This window comes from Artemia sp. Qi Xiang Cuo, chromosome 1, assembly GCF_049724085.1.
Source record: "Artemia sp. Qi Xiang Cuo chromosome 1, ASM4972408v1, whole genome shotgun sequence".
NCBI lineage: Eukaryota > Metazoa > Arthropoda > Branchiopoda > Anostraca > Artemiidae > Artemia > Artemia sp. Qi Xiang Cuo.
Window position 1 is genome coordinate 41,206,921 of NC_142794.1, and position 25,846 is coordinate 41,232,766.

A 25,846-nucleotide genomic window follows, 5' to 3' on the forward strand; every position below is an offset into this window, starting at 1 on the left:
CACGAAAGTACAGGGGGAGAAGGAAGATATTTTTTTTTTAAGACGGGGGATGGATTCATTTTCAGTTTTTCAATTCTTTTTCAATAAAAATACCAAAAAAGGTGTTCTTGAATTAATACCCCCCCCCCCCAAAAAAAAAAATCTAGGCGGAGTACATGATATAAAACCGTAAAAACCAGAAAGCATTATTTTTTTTTTTATAAACTTTGAATTCATTCTCTTATTCGGTGTGACTTGGGTAAGTGTAAAAACAAAGGGATTTTTTCTAGTTTTTAACACCAATTCATCGCCTATTTACTCTGCCTGATGGACGCGGGTTTATCCAGTACTCAAATGGTTATTCCGAGCTTCTACAGCGCGGCATTGAAGCCAGGAAGGAAGAAAAACCATCAATTCTTGATGAATCCTTAACAATATATAAATCACGTGTCGTTTGTATTAATGGAAGCTGGATCAACCTTATACTCTGTGAATGCAAGGTAAGCCAGGCTTGTTGTCCCTTTTTTTCAACGAAAGAGATTTTGCTGAAATAGTTCCATTGTTCGGGTCTAACAAAGAATTTATATTAAATCGTAGTGTACCATTATAGACGTATGTGTCAGACACGTACCTTTGACCGTTGCTAGTGTTCATAGGATTAAGAGAGCATTCAAATAAAGATTATTATCGTAGCTAGAAATTCCAATGGAAATTTGGCAGTGAGTAAATAAATAATTTTGTTCTTCCTTAACCCTGAAGCCTTGCTTTTCTTCTGTTCTTTAAACATTTATTTGATATTTTATTATTACTATAAAAAAAGCATACACAACCCCAAGGAATTTGTTTATCAATTAAATTTCAGGGCTCTGAAAAATAAAGCCTTTACCAAGTTTCAAGTGCTCTGGGCAAGGGCGTATCCAGGATTTCGGTTCGGGGGGTGAGGGGGTCGGGGGGTTGCAAAAAAAGCTTTCAAAACGCATCAAAAATTTGTTTATATACATTTTTGTCACTTCTTTACGATACGGACAAACATTTCAGGGTGGGGCTCAAGTCCGGTAATTTCTCCCCCTCCCCTCAGGATACGGCCTTGGCTTTGGTTTTAAACAAGAGAAAGATGTAAGCCCAGCAGAAAATCAAGAACAAGCACCCCTCAACTGAAAACATTACATATTTTTGTAATCTGATGCCAAATTTACTCTTTTAAATCTTGTGCATTTTGTTTTACTAAAACTATGCAACATAACCTTGCTTTATTTATTTTCTTTTTTATAAAACTAGACATAGAGCTACAGCCACACTTCATCAGTAACATTTTATATCTTGTTTAAGCATATCACTTATTTTAGCGCTTTAATTTAATATTTTAATTAAATCAATATTTATGAGAAGCATCCGCAAGTGGTGGTGACTAAATACTTTCATCTGCCTTCTGATTGTCTGATTAAAGAATCCTGAAAGTGGACGAATTCAGATTATGTGTAAGCTTGTCTTCTTAATTTTAAGCTGCTGGTTGAAACTTTCGATAATAGCGTGTGAACATGGCTATTCAATTAATTTTCTCTTTAAGCTCTGGTTGAATTTGGAATGAAAAGCGACTGTTAAATATTTTGCACTAGATAAACATTAAATGAGCATTTCAGAAACCAACCTGACCTAGTTTGCCTCTTAGCCAGTTTACTCTTATGAATACACTTATGATTATTTTCCGTGCTGAACTACCTAAGCAAAAAAAAAAAAAAAAAAAAAAAAAAAAAAAATTAGAGCAATTCTCACAAATGATGGCACATTTAAATAAAAAACAGCAGCAAATTGTTAGAAATTAAATTAATTAAAAATCTTTTAATCAAAAGCAGCACCGATGTCTTAGAATATTTAGCATACACATGTTAAACAAAAGGGTGAGCCATCTATATTCTGCTTATTTCAATAGCTATTCGCAACGTCACATTCCCGGAGTAGACTTTATCACTTTTAAACAGATGTAGGGTTAACTTATGCCTATTTCTTTTTAAAATATTGATAAATTTTCAACTCATTCATCTGATCCCTCGATACCATTATCAGACAATATATAAATTTGCAAAAGTGTGTTCAGTAGACTAAAAAATGTTTTAAGAAATGATAGCTTGTAATGCTTAGATAAAATCACACAACATCTTTGTCATCTTGAATGCAGTATTGCAACGTTGCCTACCTGGACCCAGCTAGGTCAATCCATTTAATATCTATTAAGATTTTAATGAACTTGATTTCATTAAAATCTAATGCTTACTAGCTCTGACTGTTTGATGACTTTCTCATTAACACAAGCGAAATTTATAAGAAAAGTATAGATCAAACAAAGAATTTCTAAGGAGGATTACCTTCTTTTGGTATACTGGTAAGAATCATACTTAGACCACCTTTAAAGTCCTTTCACCTCTTAGGGGTGGTCTATGGAACAACTATTGTTGCTTGTATGAGCTCTCAAGGGACTAGTATGTTATCTTCTTCTTTGACGTACTAAAATTATGTTAAGAAATTCTGGATTGTCTTCTGGGAAAATGGCCGTTAATAAAAATCTAAGAGCTTTCTTGGATTTTTGCACCCCGGCAACATTGCTTTAAAATTTTGGAATCACCTGCAGAAGATGGAGACTAAAACAACAAGTGTTGAATATTTTTATTAGATCAATGGCAGTATCGGCAGAGAGGAGAGTGATGTAGCCCCCGAGTAAAAAGATTACCATTTAGAAGAAAATACCCACCTTTCAGCCGGTAATATATTAAGGGCAAATTCCTAGACGGAAATGGAGAGATGACATTTGAGAAAGATGACCCTTGCTCTATGCCTCAAAGTATCCCACTTCAAAAGAAGATCTGATCTGTGGGATATGTGTTGCATTATTTGCTAGAAGATCTGCAGAATCATTCCATCTGATTTCCCTTTGGCCTTCGGGGGTTTGTTGGACCTTGAGCTCATTTTCCTTGCTCTTTCATTGGCAAAAACGTTTACAAAATTACTTCAAATCTGAACCAGGGATAAAAAAATGGGCTGAATCCAGTAGACATACAGCTTACTAAACCTCATTCTAAAGCTTTGCAATTAACTAACAATTCTAGATCCACCTTAATTGCTTGGAGCTCTGCTGAAAACATTGAATACGATTTAAGCAGAGATGAGGCACAATCAAGGTTTAAGGCATGTAGGCAAATAGCAGGAGCTATAACATATTGTGGATTTTCAGCCACCAGAATATACTTCAACATGGTCAGGGGAAATATTAGACTTCTCATTTACAAATATTTGTATTTCCTCATTCAAGTAATGTGATTTATAACATGACAGTAGGTGAGGACCACGATTGGACAGTCTTCAAAATTAGGCATTACTTCAAGAATAGGCTAGTCTTTAATCAGTATATTTACAATTATTATAGATGGCACAGAGCTATCATTTTCACCTTCACGTCGGAATTACAAATGATGAGAATCGCCCCTCAAGTTTTGGAAGAAATAACTTTTTACGCTTATCAAAATTTGACATCGTATATACAGACATCTTAAACCTCTTTCGAATGGGAATCGTTTTAATAAATAAATTAATAGGTTAATTAAATCAGTCAGTTGTAGAGTGTATTTTTATATCGATTTTACACCGTTTTTGAGGCTTTTCAAAACTTCCTAATTCCCAAAAATTTGTTTTCGCAATAAATTTTTGCTACTAAAATAAATCTAAATAGTTCCAACATACCTGGATCAGTGGCAAATTGTGATCTTTTTATTTTTGAAAATTTATTTAAATACGTGTTTTTAAATTTTGGATTACAACAAGTTGTGGTTTGCTCTTTTCTTGGTTACAGCTATTGCTCCATGGTTATATATAAAATGGCTACGATGAAAATAGAAAGGTAATAATGTGGCTACTTACTTAGACTTAAGTCTTCTCACTCCTAGAGGCACATAAGGCAGCAACAGTAGACCTCCAGTTCAGCTGATCCTGTGCCAGGGACCAGAGCGCATAAAGGGTAGTATTAAGAATTCTTGCGTCTATCTCCTGGAACTTATCTAGTTTATTGCACTATCTTCCTGTCCTTCAAAGAAGTGGTTAACCTCCCGAAAAGTTTTTTGAAGTTTCAGATAATTTCCTGTATATGTTCATGTTATATAGCTATTTGTATTTTTTTTTCAAATCTTCTTAAGATAGAAGACGTGTGGTTTGGTAGAAGTCCAGGCGTGTAAACATACTGCAAGGCATGTAAAATATGGAATAAACTATTATTTGTCTTGACAACGCTACTAGCGTAAGTGAGAAATAGACATTTGACCACTAACGTAAATACAGTTTTACAGAAGTATAAAAAAAGAGAAAATTTTTTAAAATATCTATAGCATTGTGCATCAAATTTATTTCTTGAACAACGTTAGAGGTTTAAGAATTCATCCTTTTGATTGGAACTTTAATCTTCTTATTACTTTTCTAGTCCTCTATTTCCCTTTCCACTATAATCCGTGATTAAAGTGGGAAAATGGGAGGTGAGAGTGGTAACAGTTAGTATTGGGATGGCGTCTGTACTACGATTACTATTGCTACTCTTAATGCCATTATTAATCGTTTTACTATATACTAATGCGTGAAAACAACTGTGTAAATTAAAAGACAAATAAAAATGGGAAATTTGCTGTCTATGGAAAAAAGGGCGATATTAAAACTTGAAACTGAGCAAAAGTTAATTCATTTAATAATTCAAATTTTTTGAATAAATGTTACCACAAATAAGAATGGGGCTGTTGGTCTCATTATTTCGATCTAAAAAGAAATATGAATATTGGTCCAACTTCTAAAACAAGAAAAAGTATTTTGTTGATGTTAGTATTTTTGAGACTAGCAATCTAGTTTTGCTGTTTTCACTCCTCCTTTTAAAGCTAAATAAAACTTCACTCAGTTGTTAATTTTTAAAGCAATCTTTAAATTTTCAGTTCAAGCACAAGTTAAGTTGAGGAGACTTAAGCGGGGTGGGAACAATACATTTTTCGTGGGAATTTTGTTAGTTTTGAGTTTGATTATATTTTTTTATTGGAAGTTCTGTTCGTTTTAGATTCAATTTCTTTACTTGTTACAATGTGTGGTCGCTTCAAGTTTGGCTTCTTTTATGATCCAATTTTTCATTACCACAACCTGATGGAGTGTGGGAGAGGGGGGCATTATTGACAAGAACAAAATGTATTTTTTGCTACTGTTTTGTAATCCATTGGTCTATTTTTTTCGGGAAGGGGATTAAACCAGTCCTAAGATTCCAATATTAGGGCATTGCCAGCATTAAATTTGACTCAGATAATTTCTTTACAACTTAATTTCTCTGAAACATAGCTTCAATACTGCTTAAAAAAAATATTTCCATTAGCCTTGGTTCTTTACCTCTCATTATTGATTTCTATTTTTGATGAGTGCATCAATGTAATCCATGGTTGCTCTTCTAATGCAAAGGGAGAGAAAGACCCTGCCAATGAGAAACCATGTGGAGTGGATTTTAATGAGTATGACTATAGCATGAGTCAGCTTGAGTTTTTCACCTCTCTCTCATTTACTGATGGCTATTCAACTACAAGATGCTTTCTTTGCTTATTTGCCTTTATTGTTGTCGTGTTCTATCCCCCCCTTTATATGGATCATTTTGATAGACTTTGTCTTAAGGAGCACAGGAAAGGGAATGGGAGAGTACGAAATCAAATGGGGAAGAAAAACACTCCAGGACTTAGACTATGCTGATGATTTAAGCATCCTAGATGATCATATGAGCAAACTGAATGAGCTTTTAGAGGTTTTGCGAGTTCAGGATGCTAGAATAGATTTGGAAATTAATGTTAAGAAGACTAAGTCGCTAAGACTAGGAATAAGTGAAGATGAAAAGAGGAATTGGGTAACGAAAAGAGTGATCAAGTGGACAGCTTCACTTACCTTGGTAGCATTATTAGTAAAGACGTGGGAGCAGTGAAGATGTTTACAGTAGAATAGCCAAGACTCGGGATGTTTTTTAAAGTTGAAAAAAGTTTGGAAGAATCGGAAGATAAGTCTGCGAACCAAGATTAGAATATTGGAAACTACATTGATGACAGTGGTCAAATATGGTTCTGAAGCATGAGCACTCCGAAAAACGGACGAAGATTATGTAGATGTTTTCCAGAGAAATTGCCTACGGATTGTTTTGGGTACCCGGCTGACTGACCGTATTTCAAACAGTAGGCTGTATGAAAAGTGTGGTTCAATCCCGCTTTCTAGGGCTATAATGAGAGAAAGGTTGAGATGGCTAGGGCATGTTCTGCAGATGAAGGATGACAAATTACCAAAGATTGTCCTTTTCGGTCAACTGTCTAGGGCTAAACGGAAAGCACGGTTGGGGTGGGAGGATGTTGTAAAGAAAGATTTAAGGGAAATGGAAACTTCCTGGGAGGGTGGAAAGAGACGCTTTGAATTGGATTGGGATGGAGGTCGAGTCAGTGTAACTTTATTGGCCTCAGGTGGCTTGGTGCTGTGGTGAGTTGTTAGTAGTAGTAGTAATAGTATGAGCTCTAATAGTGTAAGGTGTTTATTTTTCAGAATATAAATATAAAAGAGATATTCTGGAATATTATATTCTAATTGCAAAGCACAGTTTATATAATTATCCAGTAAGTTTACCGCAGATTATTTCTGGCTCTTCATTCTCGGTGCGAACAAAAAGCTCCTCCCACTTATTTCTGCACTTATTGTCCACTTATTGGTTGAGCCGGCCAAGTCGTTTTGTCAGTACTTGTTCCGTAGGTGACTATTCTTTGTCTACCCGTGAAAAGATCTAATGCCGCTTATGTTTATATCTGCAAAAACGTTATCTGGAGCACTCGCACCTCGGTCCGGGTTTTTATAATGGGTGAGATAGGGAAAGATCATACTGGATAATTATATAAACTGTGTTGCAGAGTGACCCGGGGAGTTGAGGATAGTTTCTATTGACTTGTAGGTTTAACTTTTATGTTGGTTATTCTATTTGCAGAATATACCTTTGAGTTAAGCATAGTTTTTATTGACTTTCTGATATTGTTTTTCAACTGAGATGTATTACGGGATAAACTGGAATATTCTAGTAGCAGAATATCTCTATGAGTTGAGGATAATTTCTGTTGACTTTCAGGCATTATTTTATGTTGGTATATTCTGTTAGCAGGCGATCCCTATGACTTGAGCATAATTTCTATTGACTTTCCGATGTAGTTCTTTTACTGGGATGCATTCGGGGATAAACTGGAATATTTTAATGGCAGAATATCTCAGTAGGCTGAGCATATTTTCTATTGACTTTCAGGTATTACTTTTATGCTGGAATATTATGGGATGTACTTTGATATCCTATTAGCAGAATATTCCAGTGAATTGAGGAAATCAGATATTTCTTTTATACTGAGATGTATTCTGATAAATTGGGGCATTCTAATGGCAGAATATCCCAGTGAGTTGAGGATAGTTTCTAGTGACTCGCCGATTTTAGTTTTACACTGGGTTGTTCCAATAGAAGAATATCTCAGTAAGTCGAGCATAGTTTCAATTAACTTTCAGAGATTGTTTCAGTATCAATTTCCTTAAAAATTCTGAATTTTGACAAAATTCTCTAAAATGTCATATAATGTCTCTAAAGTGTCGTTTTTCTTCATAGGAAGAAAAATGAAGATTGGAACATTTTCCAAAACATTGTCTGCGACAAAAAGAGGTCTAAGCTTTGGAAATAATTGGCAAAACCCAACTATTTCACGTGATTTTGTAGTAAAAGTGATATTTCTTGAAATTTCAGAAAGAAGAGACTCTCAAATTACAAGCATTCTGCGTCCGCTTGTCGTCAGACTTTTGTCCTGAAAGTCATGCTGTATTTACAATGAGATACAAAAAAGGCGTTCCTCTTCTTGGAGCTGATGTAACAGATCAGGTTGAAATTATTGCCTATTGTAAGTATATAATCACAAGGAAGGTTATCTATTATTGATTACAGTGCTAATAGTGGTGGAAGTTGAAACTACAATACAAAGGGATAAAAATGATTATAAAGGCAAAATCGGCTTGACAAACTGCTCTATGGGTTTTGTTTAAGAATAATACAAACAATGGAAGATATTACTCTCTTCGTTTTCTTCTGTGTCTTGTCTACACTATATTTTGTCATGAATTTAATATTTAAATTGATGGCGGTAAAAAAGAGTTTCAACACATGCTGTTTTAAAACCTAATGATAAAAATAATATTTTGTTGACTGATTAACCGAATTATTGATAACTGATTTGTTAATTAGTAATTAACCGAAAGAATTATTTTACTTAACGAAACCAGTTGGGTCTTTCAAAATATTTGATCTAAAAATTTTGTTATTTAAGCTAAATACGGATAATTAAGCCCTCCCATTTTTGAGGCATTGATAGAATAAGGCTTTTCATTAAACTGCCCCTGTGTTAGAACACTTGTTCTTTAAGAATTGAGGAAAAAGTTAAACTCTAGCACACAAAGAGTTCGTGTTTAAGAAAGGGGGTTGAGGGGCGATGTTCCTCTCAAATATAACATATTATCTATTTGTTTTGAGTTTAATGTTAGTGTTTACTTTCATTTGAAAAACAAACTTTACATTTTATATAAAGTTAATAAAAACTTTTTAGTTTTTAAATAAAGTATTAAAAACTTTATATAGTTTAAAGTGTATAAGTTGTACTTTATATTTTATATTTCATTTTCGAGTATTTATACTTTGAGCAGGGGTATTTGTATTTATACTAACTTGTTTCAAGTATTATAGTTCGAGCATAGCTGACAATCGAGTATTCTACAGAAAATTTGGATTGGCTAGTATCTTTAAGGTTTAAATAGATAATTCTGATAGTAGCTAATTTCGATTGTTAAATGTACATTAAATATGGTTACTAGCGTCAGCTAATGCCAGTTTTTAAACAGGTTTAATATTTGTTTTGCTGCATTGTGAACTTTAGCCTTTAAAAGACGTAAATTCCACAAAAATCTTTTTTTTAAGTAGAGGCTGCTGAAATTTAAAGCTGTTTTATATTTTTTATTTGAAGAAGTTACAATTTTGTTTGTTTTCTGTGTGTAGGTGCTATAAATACTGTAGTTATTAGATTTGGAAATTAAAGTAGTTGGTACCACAAATAGGAGTGTAGACGGAATAAAAAAAAATAAACACAAATTATTTAAAAATAAAATACAAATAAATAAATAACAGGCATGAAAGCTTCTGTATAAAAGATTTGCTATTCCAAAGCCTTGAATAGCAACCAAAAGCTTGGGATGATGGTTACATTGGTATTTTATGATGGTGTTATTGGTATGATGGTGTTATTGGTATGGATGATGGTGTTATTGGTATTTTATGTGTATTTGTTTTAGGGGGGGATTACATGGCATTGCAGATATGTTTTTCAAGAGCTTTTCTAAATAGATTCATTTTATTTTTTCTGTGTCCAAGGACACAGTTTTCAGAGCTTAGTGAAATATCGCTAAGAAAAGTTGCATTAGCCCCTTGAAGTTGATTTTAGCCGTTGTTTTTCTATTTTCTGGACATCCTTTATACAAGTAATAAAAGAGTTTACTGTAAACTTTTATCAGGCAAGTTGCATATAAGGTTTAAATATTTTACTTAAAGATGATTTTCCGATCAATGTTTCTGAAAAAACAACCTCTAAAACAGTCTACAATTTTGGTTGAATTCACATGAATGTGCATTGTCAGTTTAATATACATATACTGATATTCAGTAATCAAAATGTTAATATTATTTGATTTATTAAAGTTATAAAAGTAAAAACATTTATATTTTTTCTAGTAAAGTGCAAATTTGTTCTGGCCTTGGGAAGGCATTGGGTTTTTGCGCCCAACTTAATTTAATTTGTGCTCGTTTAGATCTTGGCTTGTTTATTTATTGTAATTTCTTCTCGTTTTGGGTTCATTTATTTATTGATGCTAATTTGTGGTAGTTTCACGTTTGGTAGATTATTTGATTTTATTTTTGCTCATTTTTTGTTTAATCGACTTCTTTACTTTTTTTTGAAAAACTTATTTTGTGGAAAAAGTTTTTTTTTAATTAATTTCCTTAAAGAAATAAAATGTTGGAGAACTTTCTTATTACTGTGCATTTCAAGCAATTTTCTCTATTTTTTTCTTCCAAACCTCTCTTTTTTCCTGCCACACAGTCTCGGATCGTCGGGACCCGTTGGGATTTTTTTTGGCGGGGCCCTCTCTATATATTAAATCTTTAAATAAAATATATCTGCATAGTAGTTTACGTACGTAAAGTAGTTCACATACGTAGTGCAAAATCTCTCTAGTATAGGACTATCCCGATTAAATTTGATAAATTTGACGTGAACTTTTATGGGTATCAGTTTCCTATATCCAGCAATACAAACTTAAAATAAATATATCTTAATTATGTGAATAATTCATAATATATCCCGCACCGTCAAAAACAAATTGCTTTAAATTTCAAAATTTCTACTTTTCTTTGTTCATTTTTGAGGGTAAGGCGGGGCCCTTTCAAATATGGGTTCTGGCTGGTCCTTGTAAACTTGGCTTATTATTACTACCTTCTACAGCTTATACATTTTGACTTGGATGATTTTAAAGAAAAAAATTTTGCAAAATAGGCGTCACGTTTTGTGTGGAATTCAAGTACTCAATGTTTGGACAGGTTAGCACTTAAAAAATTTTGGAGATACTTTTCAGTCCTGTGTTGTGAATGTAGCCTATTCTAGACTGTTTCACAAAAGCCAATGAACACATACTTAAAAAAATCCTATAAAAGCCCTCCTTTTTATTTTTAAATGTCTATCATCTTCAATAAAATTACAAGATTGTGGGACTTATGTCACACCGTTATATTATACATGGTTGAGTCTTGGTATATAGTTCCGTTATATCTTATCTAAACACGGTCTTGAGCTGGATAAGAATTTATTCTCAGTTTTGGGCCAAATTTTGCTTTTATTATTTCTTTTCGTTTAAGGGGCAGATGGCAAGCTCTTGATTCAGAATGCACTTCTTGGAATCAGTGGTAAAAAAGTTGTCGACATCTATAAGTTAAATAGATTCAGTCCAAAAGTTCCAGTGTCAATAGCTGTCTTGGATAAAAGACATGTCCTTATGTATGGGGCAGATATTTCTGATGAAGGAGGTCTTGTGGTCATGTGGGATACCAAATTTGGTATTGCTGATGCCTCAAGAAAGTTAAAGTCAGTGCCAGAAACGCCCTCTGTTTATTGTTTGAGGGACAGCTCTCAAGTACTACTTCCCGTTGGAGGAAATCTTGTTGTTCTGCCCTTTGAAGTGAAAGCTTCAAAATTAGCTGCTGTTTTTGCTAAAAAGAGTGGAGATGGTGAGTTAGACAAGTCTTTTAGGACATTTTTACATCAATTTATTTGTTTAGAAATATATTCTTGTTGTTTTACTTTTTTAAGATTCCGTGGGGGTAAAAGTGGGGGTACCTTGATTAAATGGTTCTAGGGTCTGTCACACTTTTCGTGACTTAAAAAATGAAATAGATAAAGGATCATCCAAAATTTTCACAAAAAATGAAATAGATAAAGGATCATCCAAAATTTTCACTTGTATATTTTTTAACAAGTTATATATATATAACTTGTATCATAGATTCAATGAAATGTGCGAAAATTTTGATTATGGCTGTGCTGCCAAGCATGAGTTTAAATTTCGAAGTTTTCGATCACTTCTCCTATTACCTTTCCTTATTTCCTTTCGATTACCTAGAGTAGTCAACACTACTCTTTGAATTGTTTGTTATTCTGATCTTTTTAGCACTCACTAAACTTTAAAATAAAAGAATAAAAAGAAAAACTGACCTCCCCCTGAGGATTGGACCTGTGTACACCTATGCACAGCAAATCTGGTAGATATTTAAAATTTTATTTTGTGAAAGTGGATACTGCTGTTACTACTGCCATGTGCAGACTTAGGTAATGATAATAATAATAATAATTAATTTAAACCCTCTGCGCATACAAATGCAGATAGGATGATAGAAGATAGAAAAAGAAACTTAATATATATATATATATATATATATATATATATATATATATATATATATATATATATATATATATATATATATATATATATATATATATATATATATATATATATATATATATATATATATATATATATATATATATATATATATATATATATATATATATATATATATATATATATATATATATATATATATATATATATATATATATATATATATACATGTATATAGCCACACTGGCTATATACATGTATACCCAGCCAAGGTAAAAAATTATATAACTTGGGAAATCTATTTTTTATTTACAATAAAAAAAAAGGATAAAAGTTAACTTTTCTAAAACCTCTTTTCATTTTAATTTGTTTTGAAATAATAAGCGATATTCATTCTTTGACCAGTATTGATGTAGGCTTTAAAGATTAAGATAAATAGGTACATTTATAAAATCTCAATTAGAAAGGTTTACGAATTTGAGATTATAAAGGCCATCGAAACTTCAAAAATTGATGAATTATTCTGAACATGCGCAGAAATCATAAGCCAAGGAAACCCCCTGCGTACTTGAACATTTACCTTCACTTTTCTATTCCATTAAATTGAAAAAAAAAGTTTTTCCATCAAAAATAGATAGGACATTTTCTGAATACGGATCTTTTTGAAATATTAGCGATAAAAAAAAGGGAAAAGCAAAGCTCGAAGGCAAATGTTTGCAAGAGGAGGAAAAGAAATTATGAAATACCAAGTTAAAAAGTAAAATTAGATAATTATTTTGAATATCTTAAATTCTAAAGAGTATTCTAATGAGTAAATTCTGGAGAATTTTTTTTTATAATTCTAAGTTTCACTTTATTTGGATATATCTTCCTTTCTTGACTGTATTCTTTTCTCTTAGTTTTGATATTTGGAGCTTCATGAATGAATGGCGTATTGCGATAATTGTGAAAAATTAAACAAATGTCAAACTTGTCCTAAAGTTGTGTCCTGCTTGTGCTTGTTTGTAGGAATTCCAGCTTGAACTTGTTTGTAACACTCGTTTGAGTAGGGCCACATCCTTATTGTACTATTGGCCCCCGGAAAGCACTGCCCATGTAGGCTTACTTCGGTTTTTTTAAATGGTAAATTAGTATGAGCTCTTTAATTTTATGCCCACTATACTTATTGTGGCCCCTGGCCAAGTGTCTTTGGGCTAATATGCTAAGACCAGCTTTGTCAGAGCCTTACCTTAAGGTGCACAGAGTGGGAAATTGCTTATTAAAACTGGTGTGAAGAAATAAAAAACCCTTTCGAAGTAAATTGGGGCCCATAAACGCGCTTTGTTTGAATTTTGAATTAGCCTTTGAAAAAAAATTGTCTCATGTCTTCCCTCCGCCTAAATATTGCTGCTATGGGCACCTGTAACTTCAAACTATATTTTTCTGTTGCTTGTTCGCCTGTTGCTTGCTGTTCAGATCGCTTTTTTGTGTACAATATTCTGTTTTTATTTTTCAGTTAGCTTTGCCAATTCCTATTCTTCCCTTACCTGGGGATCAGGTGAAGATCCAATTGAAAATGGTGTTAAGAGCTATGAAATTGGTTTTAATAACAAGGAAATACGACAGCTATATCACACTTTGGAAAAAGCAGGAACAAGTAGCGAGCTGTAAGTTTAAGAGTTCATTTTAAATTCTATCACGGTATTTACGGGGGGAGGGGTTGAGCCGAAATATTGGATTATTACGACGTGTTCCGTATTTTCTTATAAAGGCTCATAAAACTTGTACCTTTTTTGTCTCTTCATTGTTTTGCCCCCCCCCCCCCGTAAAAAAAACAAAAAAAATTGAATATTGTCTACGAGTCTGTTCACCCTACTGTGTCCAATTGTGAGTAAAAATATTACTTCTAACTGGCTAATAGAAATTGCAATCGCAACCGTTTCAAAAGCTTAAATATCTCAAAGGCGAAGTTTCATTGGACATCATTTTGGGAATATTTTTGATTGAAGGCAAAGTCAAGGTAGAAATGATGGACTGGTATTAAATTAGAAATAGGTAAAAAAACTCATAAATCGTTATTAAAAGGGCTTATTGAAAGCTTTGAAATTTTAATAAACTAGTATATCTCGTCATTCCTTTTAGGTTATTGCCAGACCGCTACAATAGTAATTAAAGAGAAAGTAGGAGACATTCAGTAATGAACAAGTTAGCTGATGGTTATATATCGAATCCCCCCAAAGTTCTTTATATAGCATTCATGAGAGCGGAGTAGATAGTCTTATATGCAGAACTATTCTTAAAAGGTTGGTTTCCTACCCAGTTGGACAATTTTTTTTGGAGGTCAGGAGATACAGAGTTTATTGACGCATACTTAATCACTTGCGTTTGCCATGATGCTTATTTTTATATACAGGGTGCGACAGAGCTAACGTCTTTTCTTCTTATAAAGTGTTTAAAATAAACATAGAGTAATGTTAAAGCCTAAAAGGAGAAGAAATTTAGCCAAACAGTAATTTATACTAAAACAAACAGAAACTATTACAAGTAAAAGTTTGAGTGTCATCTCGAACCCTAAAAGGCATTAAATTTATATGTATTTCACTTGTAGCTAAACAGATTGATTCAACTAAACAGATGAAAAAGAGTTTTATTTGGGTATCAGTTTTCTCTACTATTAAATGAAATGGAACTAAACCGAAAATAATACCAGAAAAACTATCCATTTCAAATATTGAAAATGATTTCAGCAATTTCTAAGTCGGAGATTTCCGACTTTTGAAACATTGAAGCTTGTTAGCACCTTCACTATAAGAGCCAGCGGTGAAAAAATTCCTTGGGAGTGCAAACTTCATATACCAACCAAGTTTCAAGTGGATCCAGTTACTTTTCTTTGGAAGGTAGGCAGGCCTCTTTCTTAGCCCCAAGCACTTGCCCTGTGCGTTTAAGATGAATCTGATCTCTTTTGTTCAATGGTATGTCTCTGGAAAACCGTTTAAGCTGAACTACGAAAAAAAAAACAAAAAAAAACAAAAAAAACACGTCTATCTTTCTTTTAAAGGCTAACGATGTTAAAGAGGCCTGGGGCCTGCTCTGGTCCTTTAATCGTATAAGTTGATAATTCTTGCATGATTCAATTTCAAACGAGGTGCAACATGGCTATTTCTCTGTTAAAAACACTGGTGGTGGCGTAGAAGACTTGGAGGGTAGGGCGTCGTAGGTTGAACTGACCTACTTTGGTTTCTCAACCATACCGATTGAAAAAGTTTAGGCTGCATGATTCTGGTCCAAACACGGTTCAATATGGTAATATTTATGCCAAAAAATCAATGGGGGTAGGAGCAGGATATGTTTAGGGGGTTGGGGATGGAGGTCCTCTTCGTGGATCTAGTAAAACAGATTAAAAATTGTTGCATGATTACAGTTCAAACAAGTTGCATTATACCTGCTTTTCTGCTAAAAGTTGCCAGTAAGAGGGGTTTTGGGGACTGGGATGGAGGTACGTGTCGTGTTTTTAGATTTATCTCCTCCCCCCATATTAAAAATTATTTATATTTGTTAAAGTTCCCACCTGATCTCCCAAGCCGTTCGTGAGCTAATGCAGATCTATGTTGTTAACCTGGGTATACACAATGTCTTTTGATGTAAGTCGCTACTTTATCGTGAATAGATTTTAGTTCAACAGAGGCTTAAAGTGCCAAAGCTTTTTAGCAGGTTTGACACAAAAAATATGTTTATCTCTTCTTTCACCCTCCCTCTAGTTAAATTCCATGGTCTACATGCCCCTTTCCCCACCAAAAAACCCTTTCTGAGGTTTGTGACTGATCTTCCAAGCCCTTACCTAGATACCACACATGCGCTATTTTGATAACCCTGCAACACCTGGTGTCTTTTAATTTACACTGATACTTAAATGTGAATACACATAAGATACTTAAGCTTCTACTCCAAGCCCCAAGTCGTTCCTGATATGCTGCAGATGTGCTATTTGATGGTCCGGGTATGCATGGTATTTTTTTTACTTCTCCATGCCCTTCCCCCTGCTCCCCCTGCCCCTTCGCCCTGCCCGATTCTCCACGCCAAACTTGACCCTCCCTCCCCTCTTTAAGTTTCAAATCGACATCTCAAGCTCTTCCTGAAATATTGTGGATATTTTACTTGTTAAACGCGGTACACTAGTGTCTTTTAATTTACTTCAGTACTTTACCTTAAATAGATTTTAGCACCAGAGGAGCTTAAAGGGCAAAAAAGATTTAGGCAGGTTTGAAAAAAGATATCTCTAGCCCTTCCCTCTTCCTCGCTCCTTCAAGTTAAAATTCCTGGTCTAGATTTGCCCCTCCAAAAAAAAATTCCCTCTAATTTTCGCTTGATCTCACAAGCCATTCTTGAGATACTGCAAATACGCGATTTGGGCAACTCGGCAACACATCGCGTCTTTTGATTACCTCGCTACTTAGTTGCGCATAAATTGTAATTTCTATAGGAGCTTGTAGTGCAAACACTTCGGATAGATCCGGGAGAAAAATCAATTAGCCCCTTCCACCTCAGTCTAATACGAAGTTCGAAGTTTTAAAGCGTGGGGGGTGATGTCGAACCGGGAGGCATATTTATGACAGCCTTTGACGTTTCGAACAATATGGCTATGTCGAAATTAAATCTCTTATCATGGAGTTCAGGGGCTCGGGAAGCAGAAAAGGAGAGGGGAGGGGCGCTGGTTGGCTTCCAGTCAATTTTGGGCATTAAAAAAGGCACGACCGGCCTTTCCGTGTGAATTGGCTGCGAATTGCTTTTTTTCTGAACGTTTATTGTGCCCCATTTTGAGAAGAACCAGCATTTTCTTTGCCCTTCTGTATTGTAGCCCCATGGTCTAAGGATATAGCTTTCGGGTTGTCTGGGAAAGTAATTTCGGCCCTTTTTTGGGCGCCATCTTTTGGAGGAATGGGGATGTCGTGTCCCGAAGCAATTTTTGTACATATTTTGTACATTACGCTGCTATGGGCCCAAGGACATAATGGCTGTAAGTTTCAAAATGAATAGAAATAAAAGTTTTTTTGCATGCTCATGCCAAAAAACGTACTGGAGGGTTACGGGTTTCACTCCAATCACTTTCGAGCCTTAAAATGAGCACTAAAACTTTGATTTTCAATCAATTTAGTCACCTGAAGTTTCAATAACCACCCCTTCATGCGAAGTAGCTGGGAAAAAATGGTACTTGAAAGTTACATGGCTTAGGCAGCATTATAGCACTGCCTCTTATGTATGTGTGAAAAATGGGTCAGTTACATAACTGAAGTCTCTTGCACCCTGGCCGCATGGTTCATGCCTCCACCCCCTTCTGGAGATACATATTTTTGTCCTTTTGACTATTCTGAGTGAAATGGCAATCTCTTAATGTTCATCCTATGCTATGGGGGGCTAGAGAGGTACCCTGAAAAATGGAAACGGTGGGACGGGGGGATGGCTGCCTTTCAAATTTCTACGACCATCAGTTCTTTACGAACAGGCCAGGTAAAAATGAAATTGGAGTAATACCGCTATATACTAAGTCAACACTATCTGGTTAGCGCTACTGTTTTGACTCTGATTAGTTTTTTGTTCGACTCTAAAGACCATTTATAAGTACCATCTCACTGAGTACGGCGTGATTTGTCATGATAGGAAACTAATTGACACGTTAAAAGTCTTTGAAATGTTTTCGGCAGACCGCTAAGCACCATGGCAACGATTGAGCCCTATCAGCAACACTTCTAAATCGCAAAAGCATGTTTGGCATACTGCATAATGCTTCGATAAAAAAAAAAATGTACGAAAATGGGGTTCGATCCAAGCACCTAGCAGCGGCGTCAATTCACAAAAATTTAGGAGGTGGGGGCAAATTTATTCTCAAATATCTGGGCAGGGGAAAAATTTGTCGTTTTTTCTTCACCTTCTCAATGCAAATACCAATGAAGCATTTTGCAATTATAAAAAAAATCTCCAAAAAATGTTTTGCCCAAATCTCGGGGAAGGGAGAAAGGGGGCACAGGCCAAACTCCCCATTTGCCTCCACTGCTATTTAGTTATGTAATGAAATAAAAGTTAAGATGGTTATATCATGTTTTATGGATGATGGGCTTCTAAAAATAATTTTTTTTCTTAAATTGAGCTGGGGCTAAACGAAAAGCACGACATCCTAGTTTGAGGTGAGAGGCAAAGACCGAAGTACTGAATAGTTAGGAGTAGCTTGCACAGTCGTATACAAAAGGGGTCTGTGGTTGCTTTTTTGTGCAATAACGTGTTAGTTTATATTTTAGATTAGTTTATTAAAAACAAAAATACAACTACGACGATAGTAATAATATTATTAGTTTCAGTAATATTCCTTCTTAAACTAGTAAAACAGAGTAAAATATAATAAACTTGTTAGACATAATACACTTGTTAAACATAATACACTTCTTTAACTGTGATTAAGCTATAGATTATGCAAATAAATACTAGAGGACACTTGTTAAACATAATAAACTACAGGATAGAAATTTGATAACTGTAATTTTTTTTGTAATTTTTTAAAAATCTGTAATTTTTTTGTTTGAGTAATATTTGAAGAGGAGCTAGTCACAAAAGTTGTATGAAGAAATATTTATCAATTTTAGGTTGCTTGAGCAAATTGTCCCTCATTTAATAGAAGAAGAGGATATAACTGGGATAATATCCTTAGTAGATATTCACATCAAGATGCCTGAACGCTTTCTAGTCTCTCTGTTGGATCTTGCTGCTGGAAAATTGGACACACACGAGGAGGAATTGGCTGCCTCAAACTTATTAGACAAATTACTCCTTATGCCATTTCAAGAAACAGTTTTGATAAAACCTTTGCGGAAAGTCAAATTGCGGGAGACTGTAAACATAATGGAGTTTATCTTTTCTGTATTGAAAGGAGATAGAGATAGTAATTTGAATTCTGAAACAGCTGCTAGCTGGTTATGTATTTTACTTGATGCTCATTTTACGCAGTTGGCTATTTGTCAAGATGAGAAAGTGAAAAGAATCTTGAATGAAGTCAATGAATTTGTTGATGCTGAGGTAAGGTCCCAATCTCTGTTGTTTTTTTTTCCTACTTCTTCTTTATCGCCATTGACAAACCTGAAAGGTCTATCTTGCATTTTTTAACTTAATACAATTATTAACAAGAGCGAAAAAATTAGCATAGTATACTAATGAAAGAAAGCAAAAGTATTAACAGATGAGAGTGTGTTGCTGATTAATGCAGCTTAGAAACAGACCTCTGGTGCCATGGCCCTGAAGAGTGTTGTAGCATATCTCTTGCAATAAATGAAACTATATCTCGTGGATGATAACTGTGAATGCTCCCGTATCATGTTTGCAGTTCCGTTACAGTTATTGTTTGTTATTATTTTTAAAGTCAACGTATAATTAGAGAACTTCTGAAATACGTTCGTAATCGTTCGTAAATCGCACGTAAGTAATCGTGAAACTCTTCATTCGATTGTTTTTTTTTACCTGTGCAGTATTTACTGTGTTTAATGGACATCCATGAAACGGTTCATTGTGTAATCTTTTATTTCTTATTAATTAAAAAAAACTTTCCCAAAAATAAGTTTTTTAAAGAAAAGAAAATGCAATTCTAAAATTATCCTCGGGAGATACAAATACCTGTGCACGCGCCATCTTTAAACGATAAGAAACTACAATCAACTACTAAGCGAAGCATAAAATGGAAAGACATTACATAAATAATCGCTGCAAAAAACATACACCAGTCAGTAATATAAAAAAAAAAATATATGTTAAACCGAGTAACAGTTATATTGAATATGAAAATCAAGCTTAAAACGAAAAATTTTGCTATTAAAGTATAAATGAAACTTAAAACGAACAGAAATTAAATAAACAATCAATGCGAACAAAACATACAATATATATTAATGTAAATGAATAAATAAATTTTAAAACGAGTGAAACTTAAATTGAATATGCAAATCAAGTTTGAATTGAATAAAAATAACTACAATCAAGAGTTTGGGTATCGTCTCACTGCAGAAGCCTAAAACCTACTGCGTCATTGGCACTTTACTGAAAACAATTCTTTGAAATATTTTCACTTTTGTAACTTTAAGAAATCAAAAATTAATTAAGATTTTAGGGAATAAATATCAGCATATGTATATTAAATTGGCAATGCACATTTTTTTTTCAGTAAACTCATTTGAATTTTTTTTCAGTAAAGTACAAATTATATTCTGGCTTTTAGAAACCACAGGGGGTTTTGAACCCTACTCACATTAATTTATGCTCGTTTCGAGTTTCACTCTAATTTTTATTTTAATTTTTGTTCGTTTTGAGGTTCATTTATTTATTAATACTAATTTGGGGTAGTTGTATGCTTGGTAGATTATATGATAGTCCGGACGCCAGGTGTTGAAAATGTGAACCATACCACGATGAAATGGGGCTGCTACGAGAATTAGCCTACCCTCCACCCCCTAAATTGACCATGCGGTTTCAAAAAATACCGATGGCACTTGCTTGCGAGTGGTGGAACACTCCGAAACTTGACATTTTATTATATTTTGGTGTTTCGTGCAAGAAAATACATGTTCCACAAAGTTTGATGTGCAGTTTTCTGCTCAAATAGAAATGCCTAGAAGCCATAGAATGTTTTCATAACAAACTTACACGATTAGTCAAAAAAATTGCACAGTTAAAAAAAAATGGCAAAACTGAATGAATCTTGAACAGTCTTGGAAAGTATAAACATAATCGTATTGAATATTTGATATATAATAATATTAATTGTTGAAACATCAATTAGTTCAAGTTCTTTTTTCACTGTAATTTTTATTTTCATTTTCAATGCTGTAAGAACTGGAAAATAATAAATTTGTAATATACGAGTAATTCGTTTTCAGTGAAGCACCAATGACGCAGAAGGCTTTAAGTTTTTACAGTTAAAGAAGGGGATAGTATCCAAATTTAGCTTGTAGTGAAACTATATTTGTCTTGACCAATCTTTAAAAGAAATAATAAATTAAACTGAATATTTGATGCACAATTATATTAACCGCTAAAAGCTCACCAGTTCAAAATTTTGCTGTAATTTTAACATTAATTTTCAATATTAAGTACAAAAGAAAACATTTTTAATATAATTCGTTTTCAGTAAAGCGCCAATGAAAACTTTACTCGTTTTCAGTAAAGTTTTAAGATTTATTTATTCATTTACATTAATATATATTGTATGTTTTGTTTAATTTCTGTTCGTTTTGGGTTTCATTTATTCTTTAATAGTAATTTCTGGTCGTTTTGAGTTTGAATTTTAACAGGTATTTGTATTTCCTGAGGTTAAGTTTAAAATGGCCTTTACTTTTCTTTGAAAAACTTATTTTTCGGAAAGTTTTTTTAATTAATTTTTGTTCGTTTTTGATTGCAAAAAGTTTTTTAGTTTTTATGGCATGGGGGGGGGGTGCTTACTGTCCGATTTTTCTTGACTTTATAAACGGATCTAGAACTTTCAATTTAAATCGAATGAGGCTTTTATCAAAGTCTATACGATTACCTCTTTGATAAAAACCTTGTATATGAACAATAGACAGCTTGCATAACTTGTGGACAGCGATTGAAAATAATGAATGTATTGAAAAAATAACTCCAATAAGGGAGTTTAGACCATTTCACCTGCTGATACAAAGGGATCACAGCTGTTTGGAATTGACTTTAATAAGAATTTTCGTGCCAAAGCAATTTTGCATCTATCACAGAGTGTGTATTTTAACCTTATAATTCGATAATTATAATAATTTATCTATTTGTTCTATCCGTGTAAAACCTCTTCCCCTAAGTTATTAACCCCCCTTAATAAGTTATGCCCCAAGGCATAACTTACAACGCCTACCCCTGGGCCCTGGTGGGCTGTGTCGACACCTGAGTTTTTGATCTAAGAACTTTGAACTACTTTAGTGAAATTTCTATCTCAAAACTTTGTTCTGATGCATTGACGGCGGTTTATGAGGGAAAGGAGCTATTTGTCCTTCAATCTCTTTTTACTATTAAAAAATGTACGAGAGATTTTAAATTTCAATCAAATGAGCCCTCTAAAGTTTATACGAGCATCCTTCCATAAGAAATAATATGAAGGATTCGGAGAATCCTTAAATTACAACCCTTACCCTGAGGGCTTTGGGGGAGTTGTAATCCTCAAAGACCTAATTTCCAGAACTTTAAACTACGTTTAATAAAATGGCTGTCTTAAAATTTTGATTGGATGTGTTTGAGGAAAAGGTGGGCTTGAGAGGGGGGTTATTTGCCCTCAAATCACTTTCGATTATTACAAAGGGCACTAGCCCTCGGAATTTCCAATCGAATGAGCCTTTTTTTAAGTTTCACGACACCGCCTTCTATAAAAACCTTATATGCCCCCAGGGTATAACTTAAAACCCTTGCCCTGAGGGTTGTGGGGGATTGTCCTCCTCAAATACATATTTTCTATCGGGAAATCAACAATGCTGAACAAAAGGGATCCCTAAAAATTTGATGGGAGGTGCTGGGGGGACTGAGGAGGGTGGGGGGGGGCTAATTACCCTCAAGTCAATTTGGACTATTAAAACGGGAACCAGCCCTTTAAGATTTCAGCAGAATGTGCCTATTTCGAAGTTTCTATGACGGCGCCCTCTAAAAATACCTTCCATACCCCCAGGGCATAACAAAAATCTCTTGCTGATAGTTTTGGGGGAGTGTCCTCCTCAAAAACATAGTTTCTATCTGTAAATCCGATCCAACGAACAAACGTGCTAAGGCCACAGTTTTAGGGGCGGCGAATTGGGAACTTCGAGTCGTAGGGACGCGGGCTATTTTACCTAAAGAAAATTTTGACTATTAGCATGGTCAGAAGCTGATTGAACTTCTAATCGAAAGAAACTTTTTTGAAGTCTCTACAGCAAAACCCTCTATAAAAATCCTACATGCCCCTAGGGTATAACTTAAAACCCTTGACCAGAGGGTTCTGGGGGAGTGTCCTCCTAAAAAACATATTTTCTATCTGGAAATCAGCTACACTGAACAAAATGGCTATCTCAAAAGTTTGATTGGATGTGTTTGGGGAAATGATGGGCGTAGGGGGGGGGGGCTAGCAACCCTCCAAACACTTTCGACTATTAAAAAGGGCACTAGCCCTTTAATTTCCAATCGAATGAGCCTGTTTTGAAGTTTCTACGACAACGCCTTTTATAAAAACCCTAAATGCCCCCAGGGCATAACTTAAAACCTTTGTCCTGAGGGTTTTGGGGGAGTGTCCTCCTCAAAAATATATTTCAATCTGGAAATCAACTACGCTGAACAAACATGACTATCTCAAAATTTTGATTGGATGTGTTTAGGGGAATGATGGGCGTAGGGATGGGGGGGGGGCTAGGTGCCCTCCAAACACTTTTTACTATTAAAAAGGGAACTATCCCATTGAATTTCCAATCAAATGAACCTTTTTTGAATTTTCTACAAAAACACCTAATATAGAAACCTTAAATGCCCCCAGGACATATATTAAAACCCTTGCCCTGATGGTTCTGGGGGAGTGTCTTCCTCAAAAACATATTTTCTACCTTGAAATCATATACGCCGAACATAATGGCTATCACAGAATTTTAATTGGATGTGTTTGGGTAAATGATGTGCGTGGAGGGAGGCTAGTTGCCCTACAAGCAATTTCGACTATTAAAAAGCGCACTAGCCATTTAATTTCCAATCGATTTAGCCTGTTTTGAATTTTCTAAGACAACACCTTCTATAAAAACCTTCTTTGCCCCAGGGCATAACTTAAAACCCTTGCCCTGACGGTTGTGGGGGAGTGTCCTCCTAAAAAATATATTTTCTATCTGGAAATCAACTACGCTGAACAAAATGGCTATCTGAAAATTTTGATTGGATGTGTTTTGGGGGAATGATGGGCGTGGGGGGGGGCTAGTTGCCCTCCAATCATTTTGGACTATTAAAAAGGTCACTAGCCCTTTAATTTCCAGTCGAATGAGCATGTTTTGAAGTTTCTACGACAACGTCGTCTATAAGAACCTTATATGTCCCCAGGGCATAACTTAAAACCTTTGCCTTAAGGGTGGGGGGGGAGTATTTACCTTAAAAATATATTTTCTATCAGGGATTCAACTACGCTGAACAAAATGTATATATCAAAATTTTGATTTGATGCGTTTGGGGGAATGATGGGCGTGGAAGGTGGGGGGGGGCTAGTTGCCTTCCAATCATTTTGGACTATTAAAAAGGGCAATAGCCCTTTAATTTTCAATCGAATGAGCCTGTTTTGAAGTTTCTACGACAACGCCTTCTATAAAAACCTTATATGCCCCCAGGGCATAACTTAAAACCCTTGCCCTGAGGGTTGTGGGGGAGTGTCCACCTCAAAAATATATTTTCTTTCTGGAAGTCAACAACGCTGAACAAAATGGCTATCTGAAAATTTTGATTGGATGTGTTTGGGGAAATGATGGGCATGGGGGGGGAGGGGGCTAGTTACACTCCAATCCCTTTCCACTATTAAAAGGGCAGTAGCCCTTTAATTTACAATTGAGTGAGACTGTATTGAAGTTTGTATTACAACTCCTTATATAAAAACCTTATATGCCCCCAGGAAATATCCTAAAACCCTTGTCCTGAGGGTTGTGGGGGGGGGGTATCCTCCTCAAAAATATATTTTCTACCTGGAAATCCACTACGCTGAACAAAACGGCTATCTCAAAATTTTGATTGGATGTGTTTGGGGAAATGATGGGTATGGGGGGGGGGAGGGGGGCTAGTGACACTCCAATCACTTTATACTATTAAAAATGGGACTATCCCTTGAATTTCCAATTTAACGAGCCTGTTTGGAAGTTTATACGACAACGCCTTCTATAAAAACCATATATGCCCCAAGTGCATAACTTAAAACCCTTGCCCTGAGAGTTGTGGGGGGGGGTATCCTCCTAAAAAATATATTTTCTATGTGGAAATCAACTACGCTGAACAAAATGGCTATCTCAAATCTTGGATTGGTGGTGTTGGGGGGATTGTGGGGGGTGGGGGGGGGGGCTAGTTGCCCTCCAATCATTTTCGACTATTAAAAAGAGCACTAGAACTCTCGATTTCCAATCGAATGATCCCCCTTTGAAGTTTCTACGACAACCCCTTCCATATGAAGTGCCTCTGGGAAAAAAAAAATAATAATAATAAAACATTGGAGCCGTATGGCCTTTACTATAGGCAACGCTATAGCATTGCCTCTGATTGTACGGTCTATTTTCAGAATTGAATGGCTTCTTACTTACTTTTCATGGCATTAAACGTGTAAAATATAATGAACATCCTAATTGAAAGTTTTATAACAAAACTGGAACTTCTGTTTCGGAATAAGGATTTATGGTGTCATTTCCGGAATCAAGTTGTAATCCATGGCAAGACCTATATTCTACTTTATTTAGTATCAGATTTGGTTACGAATCGTAAAAGAATTGTATCATTTGACAGCCATCTGCATACATTTTTAAACTGATCAAACTTTCCCTAAAGCCTCCAAAATTCATGAGAGATACAGAAATTTTGCTCAGGTTTTCTAAAAAACAATTTGAAGTTCTATCCGTATTCAAAGTTATTTGATTTATAAAAATTAAGCTTCGAAACTAGGGTATCTGACTTGGAAAAAATGTTGGGAATCCGCAGAATTAAAACTTCAAAGTAGAATTTTATTTCTGAAAAATCAAGCTTCAATTTTAGAAGATCAAGATATTTCTATCTGCACTGAAGATTTTTTTTTTATCTTGTTCAGCGAAAATAGTTACCTCTGGGATGTCAAGGAAAT

The 25,846-nt window shown here is 34.7% G+C and overlaps 1 protein-coding gene across 1 annotated transcript in view; it reads left to right on the forward strand.

Moving 5' to 3' along the window:
• LOC148956317 (nucleolar protein 11) overlaps positions 1-25,846 on the forward strand; it is a 64,942-nt gene that overhangs the window by 31,407 nt on the left and 7,689 nt on the right. Inside the window, exons 4-8 of the mRNA XM_089094917.1 lie at positions 270-479; positions 7,781-7,931; positions 10,985-11,353; positions 13,523-13,673; positions 18,639-19,068. Coding sequence (XP_088951043.1) covers positions 270-479; positions 7,781-7,931; positions 10,985-11,353; positions 13,523-13,673; positions 18,639-19,068 — 1,311 coding nt within the window. The remainder of the gene's footprint in view (positions 1-269; positions 480-7,780; positions 7,932-10,984; positions 11,354-13,522; positions 13,674-18,638; positions 19,069-25,846) is intronic.